This window comes from Periplaneta americana, chromosome 3 (assembly GCF_040183065.1).
Source record: "Periplaneta americana isolate PAMFEO1 chromosome 3, P.americana_PAMFEO1_priV1, whole genome shotgun sequence".
Taxonomy (NCBI): domain Eukaryota; kingdom Metazoa; phylum Arthropoda; class Insecta; order Blattodea; family Blattidae; genus Periplaneta; species Periplaneta americana.
The window spans coordinates 161,226,419-161,252,029 of record NC_091119.1 but is presented as its reverse complement, the minus strand read 5'-3'; the positions used below and the strand labels follow the sequence as shown (position 1 = coordinate 161,252,029).

The 25,611-nt window shown below is 34.4% G+C and overlaps 1 protein-coding gene and 1 non-coding gene across 3 annotated transcripts in view; both read left to right on the top strand.

Annotated features, from left to right (window-relative positions):
- The window catches only part of LOC138696779 (transient receptor potential cation channel protein painless-like), a 96,363-nt gene extending 78,932 nt beyond the window's left edge, over positions 1-17,431 (top strand). For both annotated transcript variants that reach the window (XM_069822177.1, XM_069822178.1), the window contains exons 2-4: positions 277-373; positions 5,751-5,833; positions 8,798-17,431. In XM_069822177.1, coding sequence (XP_069678278.1) covers positions 8,803-11,580 — 2,778 coding nt within the window. In that variant the 5' untranslated portion in view covers positions 277-373; positions 5,751-5,833; positions 8,798-8,802 and the 3' untranslated portion in view covers positions 11,581-17,431. The remainder of the gene's footprint in view (positions 1-276; positions 374-5,750; positions 5,834-8,797) is intronic.
- Positions 2,586-2,659, top strand: TRNAS-GCU (transfer RNA serine (anticodon GCU)). Its single transcript has one exon. It is a non-coding gene; the product is annotated as a tRNA-Ser (tRNA).
- Positions 17,432-25,611: the final 8,180 nt, after the last annotated feature.

Here is a 25,611-nt window from a genome sequence, read left to right as displayed (position 1 = left end):
GATTTTGAGTGTTAAAATGTTTCAAAACATCTTTGTATGTCTTCCAGTATTTTTCTTTTCCCACACATCTGTAGCTAACGTTTAATTACGGAAAACGGTCGTCATTCACTTTCGAAATGATCTGCTCATTTGTTTCTGTAATCCTTTACTTTGTCTGTTAATTTAAAAACTTTTACACCTATGAATTCAATTAATCTAGCCCATTTATGATTGTGTAACTTGAAATTTTTATCAGAAATCTAATTTCTAATTCATTTTTCCTACTCATTTTTCCAGGGCCCAGAATTTAGAATCATAAAACAACATGGCTATCATCATAACTTTTTAGAAGTTCAATTTTCAAATGCTGAGAAAGTGGACAACTAAAACATCAGTAAGTACAAATAGAAAGATTTTTTGGCAAAGAATCCATTTCCAGTTTTCACGAAACAATATGTTTTCAACAAATCTGGTGTCGGAAAGTGATTTTCGGAATCACATTTGTCTGCTGCCTACAGACATTTCCGCTGAATTATTACATAGATTTTGTTCTAATTTAGTTATAGGGTGAAAACTTGTATAAAGAGCAAAATTCTAAATACCGATAATGTAAATTGTAAATAATTTTAATATTCTGCATACGCTACTGGCGCAGATTATTGTTTCCCACCAGATGTCACAAGCAGCAATCGCAACCGATCATGAGAACGGTTCAAACACTGTCAGAGTTATTTTAAAAAACGACTGTTTTTGTTTGATAAAGGTACACAAATGAAATAAGTTTGCTCTTTATTGATAACTATAAGAAACAACAAGTAAATGCAATTATACAAAATTGGGAAATATCCGGGTTTCAACCGGGAACTTCTCGATCTGCAGTCAAATGGAGTCCACCAAGTTACACCACCGCCTGCATTTATTGTGATAAAATTTCGCTATTACAATGAGGGGGAATACAGTGGAGAAGTTAGGGGAATATACGAGTATTATCTTTATGTCATCACGAACGAATTACTGTCTATAAAATAGTGTACGACACACATGTTAAAAAGGATTTTATTTTGCTCGCACGTTTCCTACACTTGGCGTGCATACACACAAATTAAAATGTCATTTTTAACATTTGTAATGTAAATAACTATTATACAAGTAGTCATATACAGGGCCAGGTATTTATGGAGATTGCGAAAATCACGACATAATAGATATACAATAGATTTATACTAATCTTTATGACTGAAGTGATTCTGATTAATAACATGCGGATAAAAAAATCGTGACAAATCGCGAAATAGACTTCTATTAGCGAAATATGAACACATTCGCGAATTATTACAAATTGCGTCGTTTTATAGCGAATTTCATATTCTGAGTTTATTTCGGATTATTTTTACCACTTGAATTTGTTATGTAGCTATTCAAGTACGCTACATTACATAGTATTCCAGGTGTTATGATTCCATTACTGAACTCAAAAGACGGAGAGTTCAACATTTCACTAATAATTTGAAAGTGTTAATTTGAGGGCTGCAAGTTTCTGTTTTCGTTTTTAATGAATGTGTGTTAAATGCAGTCTCAATCCAACAAATGCTGTCGATTGGCCATACTGCACCTTTGCTAGAATCCAACGAACCTTTAATGTTAATTATTTGCAAAGTAATATTCATACTGAGTTAAAGAGTTAGGTGCAGCTTACAGCAGTAAACGTTTGGAAATATTCAACTTTTTTTCCTCCATTACTGTATCTTGTACAATAATGAAAACTAGTATGTGTAAAACACTGTCCTTCTGCTATATGAAAAAAATTTACCATTAAAAAAATTATTTGCATTTTTTTTTCTAAATTCGGTTCACTGCAGTGGTGAAGCGTTTCTCTCATAACTTAAAAACTATCCACCATTCTGTGATGAAATGTTTTGTGTATTTATGCCTGTCATATCTACAATGTGATACAAAATCACTTCTCTACCTTCGATAGATTGTCTGTTAAAAAATAAATTCATTTAACAAATGGTGAAATATCAATATTTTCTTCTAATACAAAATAAAAAAAAATATTATTTAATGAGGAATGTAGTTGAAAGAGCATTATATTGTAAACATGAGTTTCAGTAATAAAATAAAAGAGAGAGAATATGACAAAGTTAACAAGTTTATGAGTTATGAGGGAAACGCTTCTTCACTGCACAGTAAACTGCCACCATTCTGAATTTTGAAACAAATATATATATATATATATATATATATATATATATATATATATATATATATATATATACATTTTTTTAAATCGTAAAAATATTTTTTTTCCATATAGCAGAAGGGTTCTAGACATACTAATTTTCATTATTGTACAAGATACAGTAATGGAGGGAAAAAATGTTGAATATTTCCAAAAATTTTACTGCTGTAAGCTGTACCTAACTTCTTAATACTCCAATTCGAAAAAAATTGTATTTTCTAAAATTTCCATTAATCTCCGCCAAGAGTACAAATCAATCAATCAATCAATCAATCAATCAATCAATCAATCAATCAATCAATCAATCAATCAATCAAAGTTGTGTGGATATAAAAGGAAAAATTGTGACGGTGTCGTGTATAGTTCCTGGGGTAGCTCAGTCGGTAGAGCGTTCGCGCGCTAAGCGAAGGGTCCCGGGATCGATACCCGGCTCCGGAACAATTTTTCCTTGAAATTATTCAAACCTGCTTTACAGGGAGCTACTACCTGAAAGCCAGATTTGAGATTTGTATAATACATTCGTTACTGGAGGTATGTTAACAGAAAGCCACAAATTAAGTCACACAGTATTGTGTGCACTCATAGTTGAGTTCTGGCGTCTTGTCAGCTCATTTGAGTTGTGTGGATATAAAAGGAAAAATTGTGACGGTGTCGTGTATAGTTCCTGGGGTAGTTCAGTTGGTAGAGCGTTCCTAGAAATTATTCAATCTTCAACAATCTCCACCGATACCAATATTAAAAAACACAAATGATAAAGTTAATCTCCATAAATGCCTGCCCCTGATCATATATAATGTCTTTCAAAAGTAAGAGATAATTTTAATTAGACATAGGCTATTCTTTAACTTTACAGTGTTCAAAAATCTTAATTATGACAAAAAATGGCATTTGTAAGTGTGACTATTTTGCTGTTGTAACAAGCTGTATATCATTTTAACGGTTACTTTTAGCATTTCAATGTTATCAGAATCCAGTTGCTTTTGAAATGTCACAGAGTGACGTTTATTTGAAAATTATCCAGCATAACACATTAACGGTTATTTCAATTACCGTATTCAGCGTAACGAGTTTTCTAGTAGGAATGTTGCATGACGAGTTGTGGCCTGGATTGTTGATTGCAATAATTACGAGGGAGAGTCTGCCAGCAAGATGCCAGTAGCTGGCAGACACACATCGTACACGGAGTCAGGCGGCGACGCTTCCGTGCAAATAGATGCATGAACCCATTTTACGTGAGACATGAAGTCGAGAAAATTACTGGCAACTTGCTAGCAATCTACCGCACAGCAGGGCGAGTGATCAGATAGCGTCTGTAAGATGGAACACGTGTTGCCAGACTTTCATGTAGCTTCTCCGGCTAAATATGAAGGGTCAACTGCTTAAGGCTGGTTCACAATAAACCGGGAACGGAAACGACAACGAGAAGGAGAACGGAAATAATATTAAAATACATGTACAGTAGAACCTCTATTATCCGTGGTAATGAAGGGGGTGGAGTGAACGGTTAATCGAAAAATCGGATAATCCGAACTATATAAGTTTTCACAAATTAAGTGCATAATACAGCTTCGTAATTTCCTCCGTGGTCTTCTGTTTTATCACGTTATATATCAGATGAGAAGTTCTTTAATTTAAATCTGGTTTTCAACGACAAAACTCCTTATGACGGCTGTCTGTGGAAAGATAGGAATAGTACAGATCTAATGTTGTAGATTCACATACTTTATACACTTTTTGTTTTTCATTAAATCGTGCACAGTTGTAATTCCTGTTTCGTATTCTGATGCGAGACGAACCACAGTTTCACTTTTCTCAAACCACTCAATTAATTGCACTTTTTTTCGTAGCACAACACGTCTTCCTTTGACACCTGTGGAAGACATATTGTTGCATAGAAGTTAGATAGTACGGCCCCTCGACGAGGAGACCATACTGTATAAGTGTAAAATTTATAAAAAAACGCTCTGTAGAAAAAAATCGTACTAATATAATGTACAGTAATTCACATCTTTTCTGTAGCAAAAAAAAAAAAAAAAAAAAGAACGAGAGAGAAAGACAGTCGGATAATCCACCAATCGGTTAATAGGATGACGGAACATTGGGGTTCTACTGTACTTAAATGTGAGCATTCACAATAGTTATTTTAACATTATTTCCGTTTTCGTTCTCGTTGTCGTTTCTGTTCCCGGTTTGTTGTGAACCAGCCTTTACAGTTTTCATGTGTGTTTGACTCCAATTTTTACACATTTCTTTTAGACATTTATAATTGCCTGATTAAATTTAAGATTTCCTCTCTCCAGTCAATTAACCATTGCATACTCACTGAGTGTCCTTGGATAGATAATTTTCGAAGATCTACAGGATGTTTGTAACGTAATGTGCAACATTGCTGGGTTGTATTCCTTGAGCCATTCTAGAGTGATATAACACAACACACCCCTATACTAAATCAAATCACCGAGTATAGCTCAATACTACGCTGAAGGTTAATAGTTTGTACATTCAGTTTCTGATCAATATAGTTCAGTTATGAATGCCACTACCTGACAAATAAATACTATAACTCAACTCTAGTCTATTATAATGATAGTTTATGCTCGACCATGTCGGAATGTAGTAATTATACACCTGGTAGCAGCTCTTTAATGGAACTCATTAAAGTACACCTATTCATTAAAGTTCAGGTGTTCCACCAATCAGAAAATACCATTTTTTTAAGTTAATACTGTATACTAGATGTATTTTCCTGTTTGTGATTATGTATTCAGTCTCTTTTTTTATTATATATCTATATTTTTATTATTGTTATTTTAAAGTTAATACTGATTGTGTATATGTAGTCAATCTCTCTTTTTTTACTTAATTATGTTTATTATTATTTTTAAGTTAATATTTGTATACCGGCATGTATTTTTTATATGTGATTTGATCCTGGCTGAATGGAAGAGAAGGCCTGATGGACTTAACTCTGCCAGGGAAAATAAAACTATTATTATTATTATTATTATTATTATTATTATTATTATTATTATTATTATTATTATTGTAGCAATATGAAAGCGCAAGTATCGATGTTTCATAAACATACTTTCGTCTTAATTACTACCATTATAGGCTCGTTGCATAATGTACTATTCTACATGTGTGGAATTTTTCCCCATAGCAATAGGATGTTTACCGCAGGCCTGGGGCAAAAGATACCCTTTCTTCATTTTGTGACATTATTTTAAATATAATTTTAGTACATAATACAATCACTCTTTAACTTATGACATCATGAAATGTATGATTCTAGGTGTGCTGTCCACAATTTTCATTGTCATGTAACCAGAAAAGCAGCAGAGAAAAAGCAAAAAAGTGTTAAGTGCGCACCTTTGCCCCAGCTTACCCTACATATTTCGTCTGTGTGAACTTGAAAAACTGAAATAGTAATAACATGTCTAATAGCTAAAATAACTGCTGATGTGCAGAGACGTATCCATTAAGAAACGAATTCATAAAATAAGTAATATTATCTATTTTGTTACAGAGCAAGCGGACTTCATGTCAAGAGTTCTGGCTTCAGTATAAGTGAACTGTTTTACCCTGGAAGACATTTATAAATTGTGACAGGTAATTTTTCTATTTTTTTTTCAGAATATTGTCCGGTTATGGAATGTTCGTGTGCGTTACAATCATTTTACAGCAGTGTGATAATCAGCTTACAGGTTAAATTGTCCACTTCAAAATGAGCAGAGGAAAAATGACCACAAACGAAAATGTCCAACGCAAAATATCTAAGAGAAAGAGTCCAGTGAAAAATATCCATATACAAAAATGTTCACAACAAAATGTCCAGTATAAAAAAGCCCACATTCGAAAATGCCCATAAAATGTCCATAATTGGAAAAAAATCCATAATAATTTTTTTACAGAAGCAGTGACCAGGAGAAAGACTACAAATGTGAAATGTTTTATTGAGATTGCTAAACGACGTACTAAATTTTAAATCAAGAGTGACAGAATGGCTGAAATAATACGTTCACAAAAAAGAAAAAAACATTCTAGTATACAATGGCTTTTCGTATCACTTTCATTCAAGGAAATATTAGGCCTCCAATTAATAAAACATACCAAAGAAACCAAGAACGGATAGAGGCAATCGTCAGAGGTATCATAAATACAAAGACAGGAATGATATAAAACGCTACCTTTTTGCAATATTTTATCACTTAAAAATGCATGGACAGCCAGAAAGGGAAGGTCAAGATCAAGAGATGGAATAATATAAATGGGAGATTTCTGTGTGTTTATATATTAAAAATTATGATCTCATGTATAGGACATTTTACATTAAAAATCATTGTAAATAGGAGATTTCTGTGTGTTTATAGATTAAAAATTATCGGTGAGTAATTGACAGGCGTTGTGATTTCAAAATAAAGTAACCATAAATATAACAAAAACTTTTCGGCATTTGCGATAATTATCGATTGGTGGTTAAAATGTCCATTTCAACACGTCCGCAAACAGAAATATCCACTAGCAAAATGTCCACTTACATAAATGTCCATAAAAATTTAAAATAAAATATTTGATAAATAATTATTTTAGTCTATGTCGCAACGCAATATCCAATACAAATTCTTACAATTACGGAACAAAAATATATATAATTAAGGAAACTAGCTTCACGGGTGTAATAAAAGTATTCACTTGTCGCTAAAATTATCCGTAGAGAGGTGTTGAGGGCCGAACAATTCAACAAATAACTACCAGTTTCAAATCAGAGACTTACATGCTTTCGGCATATATTACCGATGTTTTGGTATAAAGGTAAATAAGTGTTACGAAATTAAGTAAATAAGTGCGGAAGAATGAGAAGAATTACGGTAGGAAATAAATAAATGTTCTAAGTAGTGTAAAGAAGTGAAAACGTGTAGATGAATGTAAGGAACTAAAAGAGGAAGTTAAGAAATGTATCAGCAAGTGTAGAAGTACGGGAGTGAAAAAAGAATTGCCGAAAAATGGTAAATAAATGCTACGAAATCACGTCACAAAAAAGGAAAAACATTCTACTATACAAAGGTTTTTCGTATCACTTTCATTCAAGGAAATATTAGGTCTCCAGTTAATAAAACATACCAAAGAAACTAAGAACGGATAGAGGCAATCGTCAGAGGTATCATAGATACAAAGACAGGAATGATATAAAACGCTACCTTCGTGCAATATCTTATCATTTAGAAATGCATGGAGAGCCAGAAGAGGAAGGTCAAGATCAAGAGATGGAATAAAAAGTTCATTGCAAATTTGAGATTTCTGTGCTTTTATACATTAAAAATTATGATCACATGTATAGGACATTTTACATTTGTGGACATTTAACCAAGTGGACATTTACATAAGTGGACATTTAATTTTATGGACATTTATATAAGTGGACATTGTATTTGTGGACATTTAATTTTTATGGACATTTATGTAAGTGGATATTTTGCTAGTGGACATTTCTGTTTGCGAACGTATTGAAATGGATATTTTAACCACCAACCGATAATCATCGCAAATGTCGGAAAGTTTTTGTTATATTTATTGTTACTTTATGTTGAGCAGCACATAAGGCAGTGCAGTGTACTGTCCTCATACAAAGCTTGGCGGTATAGTTGTTTGAGCTATTTATTTATGTTCCGCGAATTCACTTTAAAATATTAAACTAACTATTGCTCACATTTCACATTAGCTTACTATGTTTATTTACAAAATGTACAATTTAGTGTGTTACAACATTATAATAAGCATAGATACGTTAATCAGATATAGAAACTCTATAGTATCTTATTTTGCATTACTTTCCCCTCGTTCATAGTGCACTTGTTGCAATGAACAACAATATATTTCATCAGGGATTTAGGGCCTAGAGGTGAACCTCTTACAATATTCAGTGTTTATACTGCGAAAAACTTCTCTCTACAAAGAGTGATGTTGCAGGGGAGAATTTAAAATAAGACATTGATAAATCATTATTTTAGTCAATTTCGCAAAGTAATATCCAATATAAATTCTTACAATTACAAATAACTGCCAGCTTCAAATCAGAGATTTGCTTTCGGCATATCTTACCGATGTTTTGGTATAAAGGTAAATAAAAATGTTACGAAATTAAATAAATAAGTACGGAAGAATGAGAAGAATTACGGTAGGAAGTAAATAAATGTTCTAAGTAGTGTACAAGCACTAAAAGGAACTAAAAGAGGAAGTTAAGAAATGTGCCAGCAAGTGTAGAAGTACGGGAGTAAAAAAAAAAAAAAAAAAACTGCCGAAAAATGGTAAATAAATGCTACGAAATCACGTCCACTACTAGTGAGTTGTGAGCGTAAAGTCGGCGTACCTAAGAGGTACAACTCCACCCACAATCGTGATGTAATTAAAACACTCGCTAGAGTAAACTTGTATTTTCTCAATACGCACCCCATTTGTGCTCTTTAGTCATGAAATCCATTCCTATCTGTGATGAACTAAAAACTTACAAGTACTTTTTTGTATATTTGGCAGTTAAATATCTCTAAGTATATGAAGACTTGTATCTATTTTCAGGAAACATGGCAAAGAATAAGGACGTGTGCATCGCTTGCGGACCACCAGATTTCCAATCTCAGCTGCTCACGGCACTGAAGGACAGGAATGCCATACACTTCAGCAACATCCTCCAGGAATACGACACTGACGGTGAGAGAGTAGTGAACCCGGACCACCAATATGGCGATCCTTATTACGCGACTTGTCTAGACCTCGCCTGCAAGGACCAAGATTCAGAAGATTTTATTGTAGCTTTGCTGGCAGCAAATGCAGATCCGAACCACGTCAACCCCGTTCGCAATAAAGCGCCAATCCACGTTGCAACAGAAAATGGCAACTACAAGGCAGTAGCTGCACTGCTACATGACAGCAGAACCGATGTCAACATTCAAGATAACTTCGGCTGCACAGCTTTGCATTTAGCTGCTAAGAATTTCACGAAGAACGCTACTGATATGGAAATATGTGTTTCGTTGCTCATGACCCAGCCTAACATGAAAATCAACAAGCGTAACAGGAAAGGACGTTCTGCGATACAGGAAGCAGTACTCAGTAAAAGTAAACTAGCAGTAGAAAGTATTCTGAGGTACGGAAAATCACGTCTTTCTCTAGATAATAAAGATGCACAGAGTGGAAAATCTACACGAGACTTCATTGCCGAATATTTCCCTGATATAGAATTGCCACCTTCGAACACAGAATGCTTCGCAGAAGAGGAAGATATTGAAGCCACAACTTTGTTTGAGTATTTATATTACAAACAGTATGACACTTTTAAGTCAAAATTTGAATTAGCTGATAAAAAAGCATTAATAAATTCCGATGATGGAAAGTTTACATATCTGCAGTATGCTTGTCAATATGGACTTCAAGATATAGCGAAATATCTCCTGTCCAATGGGGCTGATCCTAATGCCACAATTCCAACCAACCGGAAACCTCCAATATTCCTTGCTTGTTCAGGAGGGTACTACGACATCTTGTTGCTGCTATTGGAGTGTAAGGCCCAGATCGCAACTGTGGATGGCAAAACTCTTCTGCATGCTGTAGTCAAAAATAAAGATCAAAAACCATCAGAAATTAGTGACTACGAGAAATGTTTCGCAATTTTGTTAGAGAGAAAAGACAGCCTGAAATTACAGATTAATGCCACAGATATAAATGGCAACACTGCTTTGCATTACGCTGCTAAAGAGGAAGACCAGAATTACGCCATGGCTCTACTTAAGAATGGTGCATACATTGGCCTTGAGAATCACTTTGGATATTCACCGCTGGCAGATATCGATCCAATGACTTTAAGAAGCTTCTTGGATGACTGCTTGCATAGCAATGGAAAGTTCAGAAGAGATGACAAATACGAATTAACTTTTAAGTATGGATTCCTAGAACCGCCTTCAAGTGACAGCAATATGCAACATTTTCGATCTCAGGAGAGTGGGCAGCTGGGCCAAGTTAAACCTGAATCACACAAACCAGTTCCAGAGCTGTATCCACTTCACTACATCAGCAAGTCTCAAGATCTCAGACCACTACTCACTCATCCTGTACTGCTTAGCTTCCTACACCTCAAGTGGAGCCACATTCGGGTCTTTTTCTATGCTAATTTAGTATTTTATTCTATTTTTGTGGCATTGCTGACATTTCACATTCTCAGAGACTGTTCGAAGCAAGATGTAAACGTTTCAAATCCAAATGTGGTTATCGAAGCCAAATCGAAACACATCGGGGTAGACTGGATCTTGATCAGTATTTTGCTATCAGCTCTTATCCTGCGAGAGCTTTTCCAGATGGTGATGTCGCCCAGAAGATATTTCTGTAGTTTTGAGAACTGCATAGAGTTACTACTCATCATTTTCACAGTGATTATTCTGTCAAAGGAGTGGGGGGATCTCTGTATCAGACCAGTTGATTCCACTGCTATTCTGCTCGCCTGGACTGAACTCTTCCTGCAGATCGGTCATATTCAAGTGCTGTCTACATATAATGAGATGATGAGAAGGGTGTTGTGCAACTACTTAAAATTTCTGATTTGGGATGTGCTTCTCATCATCGCGTTTGCTCTTGGATTTTATACACTTTTCCACGAAACAAAATCAGACAGTGAAGATGAGGACAACTTCTTTCAGCAGCCTTTGCGGTCTTTATTCAGAACAACTATTATGTTAATGGGAGAATTTGACATCTCCAGTATTCCATTTGAACTTGTGCCCATCATAAGTTATATATTATTCATTTTCTTTGTGTTTTTGGTACCATTAGTAATGGTTAATCTTCTTAATGGTCTAGCTGTTAGTGATACACAAGCCATCAAGAATGATGCGGAACTAGTCAGTATTGAATCCATGATTGAAACTATATTTTACTTCGAGACTATGCTTCTAGGTGATCCTTTGTCATGCACATGCGGGAGCAGTAGGTGTTGCTGTTGGCCAAGATACATTAATCCTAAATTTAAGTTCGTAAGGAACTTATTTAAAAATGTATTTCTCTTTCCACATTCTTTACCAAATAATGAAATGAAAGTATTTCCTAATCTTGGACAGAGAATTTTCATCTTTCCTAACACAGTTTACCCAAAGAAAAAACCAGATTATGACATGGCAATGGAGGTAGACTGTTGTGGTATTCCTGGGGGTTGTTGTAAGATGGACAGAAGTGTTTTGAAAGCTGCAATGGATATTATTGATAAGAAGTCTGAAGTATCAGAGACGCATTTGCTAGACAGGCTGGATGCTATAGAACAGCGATTACAACATATTCAGGAAAGTTTGAATGGCTTCTTCAATAACGAGCGATAAGTTTCAATACTAATACGTCCATCAGTCCAGAAAGATCATATAATTTACAATGAGATATGACAGCCAATTATAACTTAGTGGACAGTACACATCTAAAATCGCTGTTATATTCTTGCTGTGCATGACATGAATACAGGTATCCAACAACATTATACAGTGGTGAATTGTAACACGCACTATAGGGAATTTAATGCTAAAACTAATATATTGGAATAATAAAAAAGGTAAAGGTATCCCCGTAACATGCCATGAAGGCACTTGGGGGGCATGGATCTAGAGCCCCATGCTTTCCATGACCTCGGCACTAGAATGAGGTGGTGTGGTCGGCACCACGCTCTGACCGCCTTTTACTCCCGGGAAAGACCCGGTACTCAATTTTATAGGAGGCTTAGTGAACCTCGGGGCCGTTCTGAAAGGTTGGCAACGAGAAAAAATCCTGTCACTACCTGGGATCGAACCCCGGACCTTCCAGTCCATAGTCAGCTGTTCTACCAACTGAGCTATCTGGCCGCCTTATTGGAATAATAGCTTTCCTAATTATTATACAAGAAAACGGTATTACAGTCTTCTGTGGAGAAAAAATGTGTCCATTTGCTCTATTAAATCAATATTTTTATTACTAATATGTTAGAATTAATAAAAATTATAAGGCAATTACAACGATCTTTAATGAAAAATGTTAATTATAGTTAATTAATTACAGTTAATTGGATGACTGAAATATGTGTTTAAAACAAAGTAGATTCGGATCCAATCATCCGTGATAAAACATGAAGGAGAAACGAATGTGATATATTAGATTCACGTCCGAGCGAGGTAGTTCAGACGGCAACGTTTGAGACTCGCATTCCGGAGAACTCGGGTTCAAACCCCATGGTCGACCAATCTGACTCGGGGTTTTCATGGTTTTCCTCAATCACAAAGACGAATGCAGGATTTGAATGTTATATAACATGATTCATAACTGCTTTCATCACTAATATCATAAACTTTAAAATAAAATCTAAATCAGCTATATGAACACAAGCCATCTATTTCACAAGAAAATAAAAACAAGAACTCAACAAAAGTTATTGGTCTACTAATATAGCCAACGATTCTACACACGCGATATGACCATAGATGTTAAAGCGTGTATAAATAACATTACAAAACTATATTTTTTTTACAGATTAACAAAGAAATCATTCATGTTTTCACATTTCATGATAAATTACAATAAATGGGGAAGTAGAACTTCATTTGATGCCAAACAATAACCCAGTTTATTTGAAGAACTCTCGTTTGTCATTTGTTAGCTACATTTTTATATCTTGTTGCATTCTGCACTATTTCAAGCACTATTTTCAACATAATACTGTATCATTTAATAATCTGTAGCCTATTAATAACTGAACCATAATCAAAAGTAGCTTTGCATTCAATTTCTTTTGTACTGGTCCATGATCAACTATGGTCAGCATACATTAAAATGTGTGTAGCTTCAGTGGCAAATACTAATGATATGAAAGGACAGAGATGATTTTTTCTCTGACATTTCCTTACATAATAATTTGAGGAGCTAATATTTCAATACATCAATTTTGGTACTGAAAATCCTACCGTGTGTCTTCCAATTCACCTCTCGATGTATTCTAGAATGTGATAGATAATCTGCCAAGATTTTCCTCAATTGTACCACTTATAAAATCCCCTGTAACTTTTAGGTAAGATGTATGAATAAATTCAAATGAAGAAGAACCAGAACTGGCTGACAGTCTTCTTTATATTATGCTCTTAGTCATGCATCTGGAAATAGCGTCGGCATAATTTTGGAGAAAAAGAAAGCAAACAAACAAAAACAAAGTAGGTTGAATTTTACTTAAAATAATGAGAGGATTTTAATTTTCTTTGAATTAAAAATGAAAATGGAATATACTATATTTATGTAAAATGTATTCACATCACAAAACATGTCATTTTATGTACGTTCATGAACCATTTCTTTTGCGAATTATACTTTTAGTGTTTGTGCTAATATATGATATATAATTATGTATGAAATGTAGGATATACTACAGATACATTCATGTAGGTAAAATGTTATCTATGTACAAGGAATATTGCGTATGAAACATATCGAGGGCATCATGTCAGAAAAGTGTATCAACAAATTTTGCGTTATTATGGTATTAGGTAATGGAACCTTTTTATGTTTCAAAACAATTGTTTGAGAAGTACAATGGACACGAGAAAGAATTAAAGAAAGTACCTAGTGTTGACACGGAAAGGAAAGATCATTCCATCTTTTTATGGCTCTATTGAAAAATTAAAGTTCTGGTATGATGCCTTCAACATGTTAATAATTTTAGGAAATAACGCTATCACATATACAACAAGTTTCTGACTAGAAATACGTGGACTTTCAATCATGGATCTCTAGCTTGTAGAGAGTAACAAGATCATATAACATATTCACGAGTAGTAAGAAACTTTAATTCATAACTAATTGATTTCATAGACCAAATTGTGCATTTCTCGTAGTACAATGGTACATACTTAGGCCTAATGCATAAACCATACAAGAATTACTTGATTATGATGGGTTCTTAGTGTTTGAAAAGAATGACATAAAGCTAAGAACATGATTTGTGTGTAAAGGACTATACGAACAGCTTGATATTAGAAAAATAATTGATATTAATAGATAGAAATGATTAGAAATATTCCGAGTTCAAGGATTATATAAACATTCATATGATGAAAGTAAACAAATTGAAATAAAAATGTTAATTTATACTTCAATTTGATACAATCATTAAGTATAATTTGTCATATGCTGTAAATGTGTCGATAATGAATATTGTATTTGTATATTTAGGCCACTTCAGAAAGCCAATTGAAAGTATTGTGTAGGTTGTAGGATTTCATTCAGTTTCGCTTACGAATGTAGATGTATTCAGGGCCCACTGAAAAATGACATTTTAAACGTAACTTTGAAAACACAAGACACTTGCAGGAAAGTAGTAATGCCCAATTTTAATGTACAGTCTTAGAAAAACATTTGGTCGTAGAGATACTTTAAAGTCCCAGAAAGGAGGCATTACGTTGATCAGGCATACAACGAAACAAAACTAATTTTATGACTTCAACTAGTTCTCTTGCGAACCAGGTCGCTCGTCCTCTGATCATGCGCACTACCTCCTTTCTGGGACTTATGAAGTATCTGTACGACAAAAATTTTTCTAAGACTGTACTCTTAAAATTTGCCACGAAATACAGAGAGAGAAAATGCATGTCAGTTTAGGAATAATGAATATATTATGCCCCCATAATCATCATCTTCACCATAAGCACCTTCCTACGACAGTCATCGTCATCTTAATAATCAGAAATATCATTTTACCACCCCAACGACCATCCCACAACCATAACTACCACTTCACTATCACAACCACTATCTTATCATCACAACTATCATTCCACCACCTCGACAACTACTATATCACCATCTCAACCATTATCCAACCACTGTAACCACGATCTCACTATCACAACCACCTTGTTCTAATACCATCACGATCCTGCCAACAAAACCACCATTCTATCAGTACAACCACCATTCTACTAATACCATCACCTTCCTGTCATCAGAACCGCTATTCCATCAGTATAACCACCATCCCGCTATGACAAACACCATTTTACTAACACAATCATCATACTTCCATCGGAATCACCATTCTACTAGCACAATCGCCACCACTACAACCATCATCCCACCATCACAACCACCATCTCGGCATCACAACCACCATCCCGCCAGCAAACTACCATATCATCACAACTACATCCCATCTTCACAACCACCATCCCACCATCACAACCAACATCCCCCCATTACAATCACCATTCTACTAATAAAATCACCATCCCACCATCACAACCATCATTCCCCAGCACAAGCACCATCCCACCATCACCAACCATCACCCCATGTTCAAAATTACCATTCCGCCATCACAACCACCATTCCATCATCACAACCACCATACCGCCATCACAACCATCATCCCGCCATCACAACCACCATCCCGCAATCACAACTACCATCCTGCCATCACAACCACCATCCCGCCATCACAACCACCATCCCATCATCACAACTACATCCCGTCATCACAACCACCGGCTCACCATCACAATCATCATCCCGCCATTACCAAGCACTATCCCATCATCACACCACCATCCCGCCATCACCAACCACCACTTCAACATCACAAGTACATCACGTCATCACAACCACCATCCCACCATCACAACCACCATCCCGCCATCACCAACCACCATCCACCATCCCATCATCACAACCACTATCCCGCCATCACAACCACCAACCCGCCATCACAACCACCATTCCACCATCACACCACCATCTCGCCATCACCAACCACCACTCCAACATGACAAGTACATCACGTCATCACAACCATCATCCCACCATCACACCACCATTCAGCCATCACCAACCACCACCCCAACATCACAAGCACATCACGTCATCACAACCACCATCCCACCATCACAACCACCATCCCGCTATCACCAACTACCATCCACCATCCCATCATCACAACCACCATCCCAAATCACAACCACCAACCCGCCATCACAACCACCAACCCGCCATCCCAACCATCATCCCACCATCACAACCACCATTCCGCCATCACCAACCACCATCCCATCATCACAATGACCATCCCGCCATCACAACCACCACTCACCATCACAACCACCATTCTATCATCAAAACCACCATCCCACCATCAAAATAACCATCCCACCAGCACAGCCACCATTCTTCTAATACAATCATCATCCTGCCATCACTACTATAACACCACCATCACAGCCACAATCTCACTATCACAGCTAACATCCCATCATTTCAACCACAACCCTACAATCACAGTCATTACCTACAAAAATAGCCATCATCCCGCCATCACAACCACCAACCTACTATCACAATCAACATTCTGTTGTCACAACCAATAATCTGCCATTACTACTACCATTCCACCATCACAATAACCAGCACAATCACTATCGAAACTTTACCACAACTCCACTATCACAATCACTATTTCATCATCACAAAAAGATCCAAACATCACAACCACCATCCTACCATTAAACCCATCATAAGCACGATTACAACACAACCACAATCATAACTGAGATCCCACCACCACAACCACCATACGACGACCACCATGCTGTCAATATAACTAGCTCTATCATCATCAGCACCAACACACTCACCACACTAATACTCATAACCATAGTATCCAACCACAACAACCATTATCACCATGAATACAGCATAAAGAACAACGTATTATAAACCGAGATCAGAAGTTAAGCATTCATAACAATTTTAATGAAGAATATGTTTTATTTTTAGGAGTTAAGTACAGGAAACTTACGACAACGCAGTACCTAAAGCACTATTTCATACTGGCTTTTCTAGTATTTCTTATTCTAATTGGGCTTTGTCGTACTTCAATGAACGAGTAGGAAATACAGAGCAGTGAAAGAAATGGCACAGAAGTCAGACACGTAGACAGAAGCTTAGCCCTCTGACATATTTTTTATATTGTAATCTACGAAGGGTCCCCGAGTTATTTTTTTATTTATTTTTATTTATTTATTCATTTGTTGTTGAACATAACAGGCAAAGCCCAATTACAATGTTCACGACTAACAAATTAATTTATAAAACATAAACAAGGAAAAGGAAACATACACTTATTAAAAACTGAAACAAAATAGAAATAAGAGAAAGAAAAAAAAAAAGAGAAATTGAGATAAGGTGTGAAAGTAGCTTCAAATTAACTAACAACAATATTCTGTAAGATATGATAACAAATAATTCTGTATCTAGAGAAATTCATATTGAAAATATCAACATTCGGATGAGGATGTAATTTATTGTATAACTGTAACATTTGGAAAACTGGGGGATTTTTGTGGGATTCAGTATTTGTTCTTGGTATGTAAAACAAATTTCGAAATTTCGTTTTAAATTTAGGTGCATATAATGTTATATAATAAAATAAACCAACACAGTCCAACTTATTGTTAATAATTTTATGAAGAAAGTTTAAAGATTGACAATTTCGTCGAATATGCAAACAAGTAAAATGGAAATGTTGAAGCATTGTAGCATAACTCTCACAGGTAGGATAATCATTATAAAGTCTGTAATATAACCATTTTAGAAATTTATTTTTAATTTTGTTCTAGTAACAGAATATATTTGTTAGTAACTGGGTTCCAGATAACAGCAGCATACTCTAATTTAGATCGATCAATGGAATTATACAAAATTATTATAGTTTTGACTTTAAATTTACAAGAATTTCTCATAACAAAACCTAAACTTTTATAGGACAAATTTATAATATTATTAATATGACTATGAAAATGCTGCTAAATAATATACCTAAATCTTTATGTTCATGTATAAGGAATATGTTGTATTTCAACATTTATACTGCTGACTGGTAATACGCAGTAGTCATCTACAGAATAATACAGATACATGCTGGCAAATTGGCTGATGTAAGTGATGCAAGTACACCTACACGCATATATACATACACAATATTTATTATATTTTTTTTTTTTCTTAGGAATGTATACCGTTTCTTACGAAATTCTGAAGGTTATTGTACTTACATTATAAGCTACCGTTTTCATACTTTATGGGCAATCTGTACAGATGTAATGATTACACCTTCACAAAAGAAATTGTGTTGAAACTTCTTATGATATAATATGCACAAATGTGAAGTAAATTAATTTGAAATGTGTAAACAAGTCGTTTCTTTCCTTAACTCACATAAGTTCCATGATTAACAATAACTTACAGAGTACACATTTCTAGATTATTCATTAGAGTGAGAGGCACTGCCTTTATTAATATTACGTTTTGCATTAATTGTGATGCTGACTTTATACAGAATATAATTTTGGATAGGTCATTAGGTACCTATAATTCGAAATTTTACAAATACAGAAAAAGATTAAATATTTCCTGTACTTGTGCATTTTTCTTTAGTTGGATATTTAACGACGCTGTATCAATTACTGGGTTACGACTTAGCTACGCCCGTGGCTTATTTGCGTACTATGTAAGTACAAACTTTTACGAGAACAAAAACAATTCAGAAAGGAATATTTCTGCTGAAATTTAAAGACGTATTTTGCAAAGTGTAATTTATATGCTATAATCCATTCGATGGTTTTAGACCCTTTTTCTAGTCAGTCTGCTTTTTGATTTTACTTCATTGTAACATATTTTGTTCTTAAATGAATATATTAATAAATTAAACGTATAAGAAGATAAAATAACGTTTTTAAAGTGTGTGTTCTGGAAGATATATTTCTGTTAGTCTTCATTTTGTATGTATGTATTTATTCACACTGCAGTGGGTATATACCCGGTGGCAGTGGTAACTAATTACACTCAATAATGACAATAATAAACTTATTAATTAAAAATACAATTAATAATAATACTAATAATTAATAATAATAATAATAATAATAACAACAATAATAACAACAACAACAACAACAGGGAATATACTAAATTAAATGAAACGATCACTTAAAATAACATTTGAAATAAATCTAATTTGTATCTTAAAACTAAGATCGAACTAAAACCCACGAGTATGATATGTTCATATCTGCACAAGTACCTTTCAAATTACAACTCATTTCGCTGTCAGCTCACTCACTGCAATGGAACTACGACACATTTCACTGATTCTATCCTGATTTCACTAACACTTCAAAAACATTTCACTGTTCAAATACTATGCACTGCCACTATAAACTATAAAGCTTCACTGACAAGAACACGTTTCACTTACACAGCACACTTCACTGACACGACCTACTTCTTCACTGATACAACACACTTCACTGACACAACATAATTCTTCACTGATACAACACTTCAATAACAACATATCATTTACATCCTTTAAATACTGTGTATAATTACCGTCTATTAGCAAGGTCCTTAAGCCTATTTTTAAATACATTTTTGGTTGTTGGTAAAGCCTTTAGTAAGTCTGCAGGTAAAGCATTCCAGTCCCTGATAGTACGATTGAGAAAAGAAAACTTTCCAGTGTCCGTCCTCTGCCTTCTTTCCCTCAATTTATATGAGTGGTCGTTCCTTGAAGAGTAATTTGGCGGCTGCAACATATATTTTTATTTCTCTCTAGGCAGGCTCACCTCTGTATGTTTTGAACAGTGCGCATAATCGAATTCGAGTTCTCCTGTCCGTGAGTGTGTCCCATTTTAATGGTGAATTTTTCCGACAACACTTAAGAGCCCGTTTTTGAATCTTTTCCAGTGTCTTAATATGTTCTAATCTGTAAGGATCCCAACATGCAGCACCATATTCCATTGCAGCACCATATTCCATTTTTGTTCTTACTGTGTACTGTAGAATTAACATTTAAATTGTCATAGTACGTTATGCTCCTTGATTTTTTTTTTTTTGGAATATGTTTAGTTCCATATAACAGTTTTTTAATTTAAAGAAAGTATAATAATGTGTATGGGTTGATGGGAAGAAGGTGTGGGAGAGGATGTAAAGATAATTGGAATTAGGAACTGGAGTTGCTCGGCACTAAATAGGGAAGAACGTGGAAAACTTCTTCTGACGGCCAAGGCCCACAGAGGGCTGTCGTGCCGATGATGATGATGATGATGATGAAACGCATTTTTAACGTTGTTTATGTTTAAAAATACAACTTAAATATACGGTACGTTAATGAGGCGTTTTTTGTTTTATTTTGTAAATCATATCGCGGCACCCCTCAGTTCTTACAACCCCCCCCCCCTCCCAGGGTTTTGCGACCCACACTTTCAGAATCAGTGGTCTAACGGAATTCTCGATTCTCAAATCATGTCAATAAAGAGACGAATGTGTGTGGACATGCTCATTTATCACTTTATCTTACGTTACAAAGTAGAGATGGGTCGATATCACAAATTTTGAACTAAAAAAAAGCACATATGAAAGGACTTAAATTATTATTTGAAAGATCATTGGAATTTTCTTATAATATATTTTAATATACTGCGCGCCTCACTGATCATATATTATTTAGGAAGTAGGTAAGACTTTTTGGATTTAAATAAATTCATTTGTTATACCTTGTCATTTTAGACATCAGGAGTTCATTCACGCGTCTTATTTATGAAAAGAAACATTCTGGGAGGACATGGATGGTGGGATATTAAGCAATTTACATTAAGTCGTTGTTCCTACAATAACTCCTATGTACAAAATATAACATTTTTCGGCAGTGGTACATAGGAGATTGTGAATTCTTACATTTTCGAAAGAAAGAAAAATAATAATTACATATAGGAGATTTTATTATTTGGTGTATCACTATTTAAGTTATTTAATAGAGCAAAAATCTTAAAATCGATAAATATGTCACATAGGAGTTATTGCAGGAACAACGACGATTACACCTTTTCCCCTAAAATTACTCTTGCACACAGTTGAGATTATTTTCCATCCCCCGACTGGAAATACTAACATTTTCGCTTTACGAGGAGCGACGATTTATTTAGTAACATACTATAAAACAGTCTCGAATAATGAAAAAAGACAATGCATTTATGTAAAACGCGCAATAGAAACTGATATACCACGTGATCCCATAAATTTCATAGAAAGTGTCTAATACGCTTTTGAAATTGAAGTATACACTGGTTTATTCGTTTATATACGAAATCTAGATGTACGCAATTTATACTTTATGCATACACTTTCGTTCAAATGTGTAGCAAAATGAATGATGATGATGATGTTGATGATTATGATGATGATGATGATGATGATGATGACAACGGTGAGCGATAATGACGACAATGTATTCATTAGTTAGGATGTTATGACGTCAAGGTGTGAATTTGAAATACGCTAAAATATATAGCAGTGCACGAAATAAACAGCACGAATGCAGTGATTACGTTAGTGGTTAGAGGCAAAATCTCCCATCAACGCAAGCGACTGCTCAGTATTAATGTTCGCTGAACACGCGATTGTTGTTTAGTGCAAAGATTCTCAACCGTGGCGCCGCGTCCCCATGGAGGCCCGTAGAGCAGTTAATGGGAGGCCGCGAACAAAATAATAATAATAATAATAATAATAATAATAATAATAATAATAATAATATATCATCATCATCATCTTAATCAATTTATCAAAGCTGTCCTATGAAAATTTAAATATACGAATATTTTGCATTAAATGGAATCATAAGATAATTGTTTTCTGTTTAAATTGATACAGAATATCACATTACTTTGTTCTACATTCTGCTCCATTGTTTCTCAGCCTTTTGGATGAGGCTACCCTTTTATTCACATTACTTTAGTGCGCGATGACCTTAGGTATAGAATGTACAGGGACATCATTTTATTTTTACTTCAATTTTTATTGTACCTGAGTTTTGGAATGTACTTCACTCCCACCCCTTCTACTAGTAAACTTCCAACCGTTCACGACACAGAGCCGAGGGCGCGTAAGCAGTACTGAGTTACTGAGTATAGTACGTTTCAGAAATATGTTCGCGTTTTCCAGTGACGAAAGAGCTTTCAGTATTGAATCATATTTTCTTACGGGTACTGTTGTCCGTTTCCCTATGTCGCATCCCGGTTTCCCCCACCTGCTTCTGTTCGCCCCTTTGTAAAGTCTAGTAGCTGGGCTATCTTAGCTCTTTTCTGAAAACATTAATTTCTGTTAGGAATTGGACGTCTACGTAATATTATTCAAGTGTTTAAAATAACTTAAATAAAAGGGCCTCCTTAAGTAATTAACTGTCACGTGATTTCCCCCCCCCTTTCTACAACCCTGCGACAAAACCACTTGAACGGACAGTAGATAGCATTCCTGAGTAATTGTATCTTTTCGGATCGGGCAGAAGTGAAGATTGAATTTACAGTACGTAAGGTACTCTTTTATAGAGTAGGTACAGAATTATTTCAACGTGAGTTACTCGTACGAAGGACGAAACTGGTAATTGGAATTAGGTACAATAGTCTATAGTGCGATAATATGCACAAAAGAACTGAAGTCTGTATCGAAATGAACGGCCACCATTTTCAAAAATGTTTTCAAATATCCATATTATAATTATTTTTCAATTTAACTTCATTCTCTATATAGTACGCTAATGTGCTGTAACAGTACAATATACACTGCATAATTAATACTTCCGAATGGATAGCTCAATTCGTGTGTAATTATCAAACTCAAAATTGCGATATCTCCTAGTTTACATAAATGGATGAACCACTTTTCTTCCCTCCTATACCTAGTAAAGTGATTTGTATTTTACGCCAGTATCATCGAACTCCGTCGTGGAAAGTGTAGCAAACGGTGTTTCCTGTTTCAATCGTTAATAGAAAGGTACAGCCAGGTTAATATTAAAAATGTTAGTAAAAATAAAATGATGTCCCTGTAGAACACAGTACTGAAATTTGGTTTAGCTCAAAAACGTTACAACGATCTACATTGATTATGTCATTAGGATATTGTCAATAAAATGTAGGTTTGGAGTAACTCGTATTGTATTTTAAATTGTTAGTCATGCAAATAATACAATTTTAAACAATATGATATTAAATTTAGAACTTACAATAATAATAATAATAATAATAATAATAATAATAATAATAATAATAATAATAATAATAATATATTATTATTGTTTTTATTTTGTTCGCGGCCCCCATTAAGGAAGAAGACGTGTCAGACTCTGGTCAATTTTTCGAAAAAAGAAATTTCGATTTTTTTCAGAGAAAATAATCGTAGATCTTTCATTTATATCTTAACAAATTTTATCTACAGTAATCTCACTAGAGGTTTTGATTTTATCTAGAGAAAATAAAAACTAGTGTGGGATTTAACTGACTATTACACGATTAGAAGAAAGTATAGACTTACAAAAATTAGAAAAAATAAAATACTCCAATGCAATACAATATTAATTGACTTACTAAAACACTAAACTGTTTTGGAAATGTATTATTATACCATCCCATCATTACAAATATTCCGCTAGATGGCAGTAATGTGTTATGATGAGCTGTTCTCTTGTTACCAATTGTGCCAACTATACAATCTTCATTGGACTCTATGGACGATTACTAGTCGAGAAGGTTTTGTTGTTTCAGTTTCATTTTTATTAAAACAGTTGCATTCCACGTCAATTATTATCAATATAATATTTTAAACAATCTCTGATACGTGCTATCCATAATCTAATACAGCACAAGCTATAACATAACCTAAATAATATAAACAAGATAAATGATAGAAAAGTTTTAATTAAGGATTATGAAATAAACACATGAATCATTTTGAGAGGTATAATTATTGAAAGTACAATATCGGCAAACAAAGAAACAAATGCTAGGGAGGTGATAAAACAAACAAATGCTTGGGAGGTGACAAAAACCAAATGCTAGTGAGGTGATAAAAATTGTAGGATAAGCAGCCATGATTGATTGAAACACGTCGTTCCGTACCGTTTTATTGGTTAAAAGTAGTATGACGTAGTAAAAGTGTAATAGTCAACATAATCGTCCTCAAAATTCATGCTTTTGTTACGCATAATTCAAAATTACTCGCATTCAAATACATTATTATAGTTTCGCAACAAATTTCATGCTGAGAAGTTGAAATTTTTACTGTATGTTCTGAAAAGTATGGTTAACAAAACTACAGAGACTTTTTTGGATAAAGTAAATATTTTCAAAAGAAAAAAAAATGAAATATATCATCCGACACTAGAGAAATTAAATTTTTGAAACTGACTTACAGGTCACTTAAATATTCAAAATTCAAATTGCATATTATATGCATGTCAAATATGCTGTAAAATTTTTTACGCCAGTATATATTTTTGTCGGAGTAGATACATTTTGAAACAAGTAAAAATTATATTATGTAAGGAAAAAAAGTATTAAATTGATACTAACAAACCTTGGGGACATTAATACTAATAAAAAGAGGTTGATGAAAAGAAAAAAATTAAGCCTCTAGTTAAAAAAAATATAGAAAATAGAAATTTCACCCATTTCATCCAGCTCTTTGGCCCGCCAACAGAACTCGGTTCCCAGTTGAGAATCATTGTTGTACTCTACATCTTAGGCCAGAAGGCCGCACTAAAGTAACGTGAAGAAAATAGCGTCTCATTATCAGAAAGGTTGAGAAACACTGGATTAATGTACATCTTTACAAACTTCAGTCGTGTTTGTTTCTGAGTCTGATCAAGCAATATCAATGAATGCTTGCAAGTGTCAATGAACTGACGACCTGAAACACGTTACATAACACATGATATGCATAATCATCAGATTTACGAAACAGATCAACGCTTGAAGTCGCATTTTACTTCCTCTGTGTAAACGATGCCGTGTGAATGACATTTTCTCATACATTTTATGCAGTACCTAACTTATAAAACTGCCATTTTAAGTAGCCTTGTGTTAAATGAATTGTGTGCAATCACTGACTTCGTACCTGGTACTCATTTCTGTTAGAAGCTGAATCCATAGTGTAGCCGAAAGATTGGATCAATATAGGAAATCTATGACTATATCAGGACTCGAACCCGCGACCTTCCGGCTCGTAACGCAACGCTTCAATCGAAACTCTACCTCGCGCTCAAAAGAATCTTTAAAGTGAAAATAATTTATGGACAAATTTTGCCTATAATAAAACAGATAAGTCTATATTACAACGGAAGATTAAGAGTAGCTAATGTTCCGGTACACTAATCTACTCTTCTATTGTATTCCAATTATTTCTGGCCAGAAACGAATTCTGAATACTTTTTTTTTTTGAGACGAGGGATCTAAGAGATCGTGGAGAAACTTATTAAACTTATTTTTATGTAATTTTTTGCTCTATTTTTAAAAGGCTAGATTGTGCTA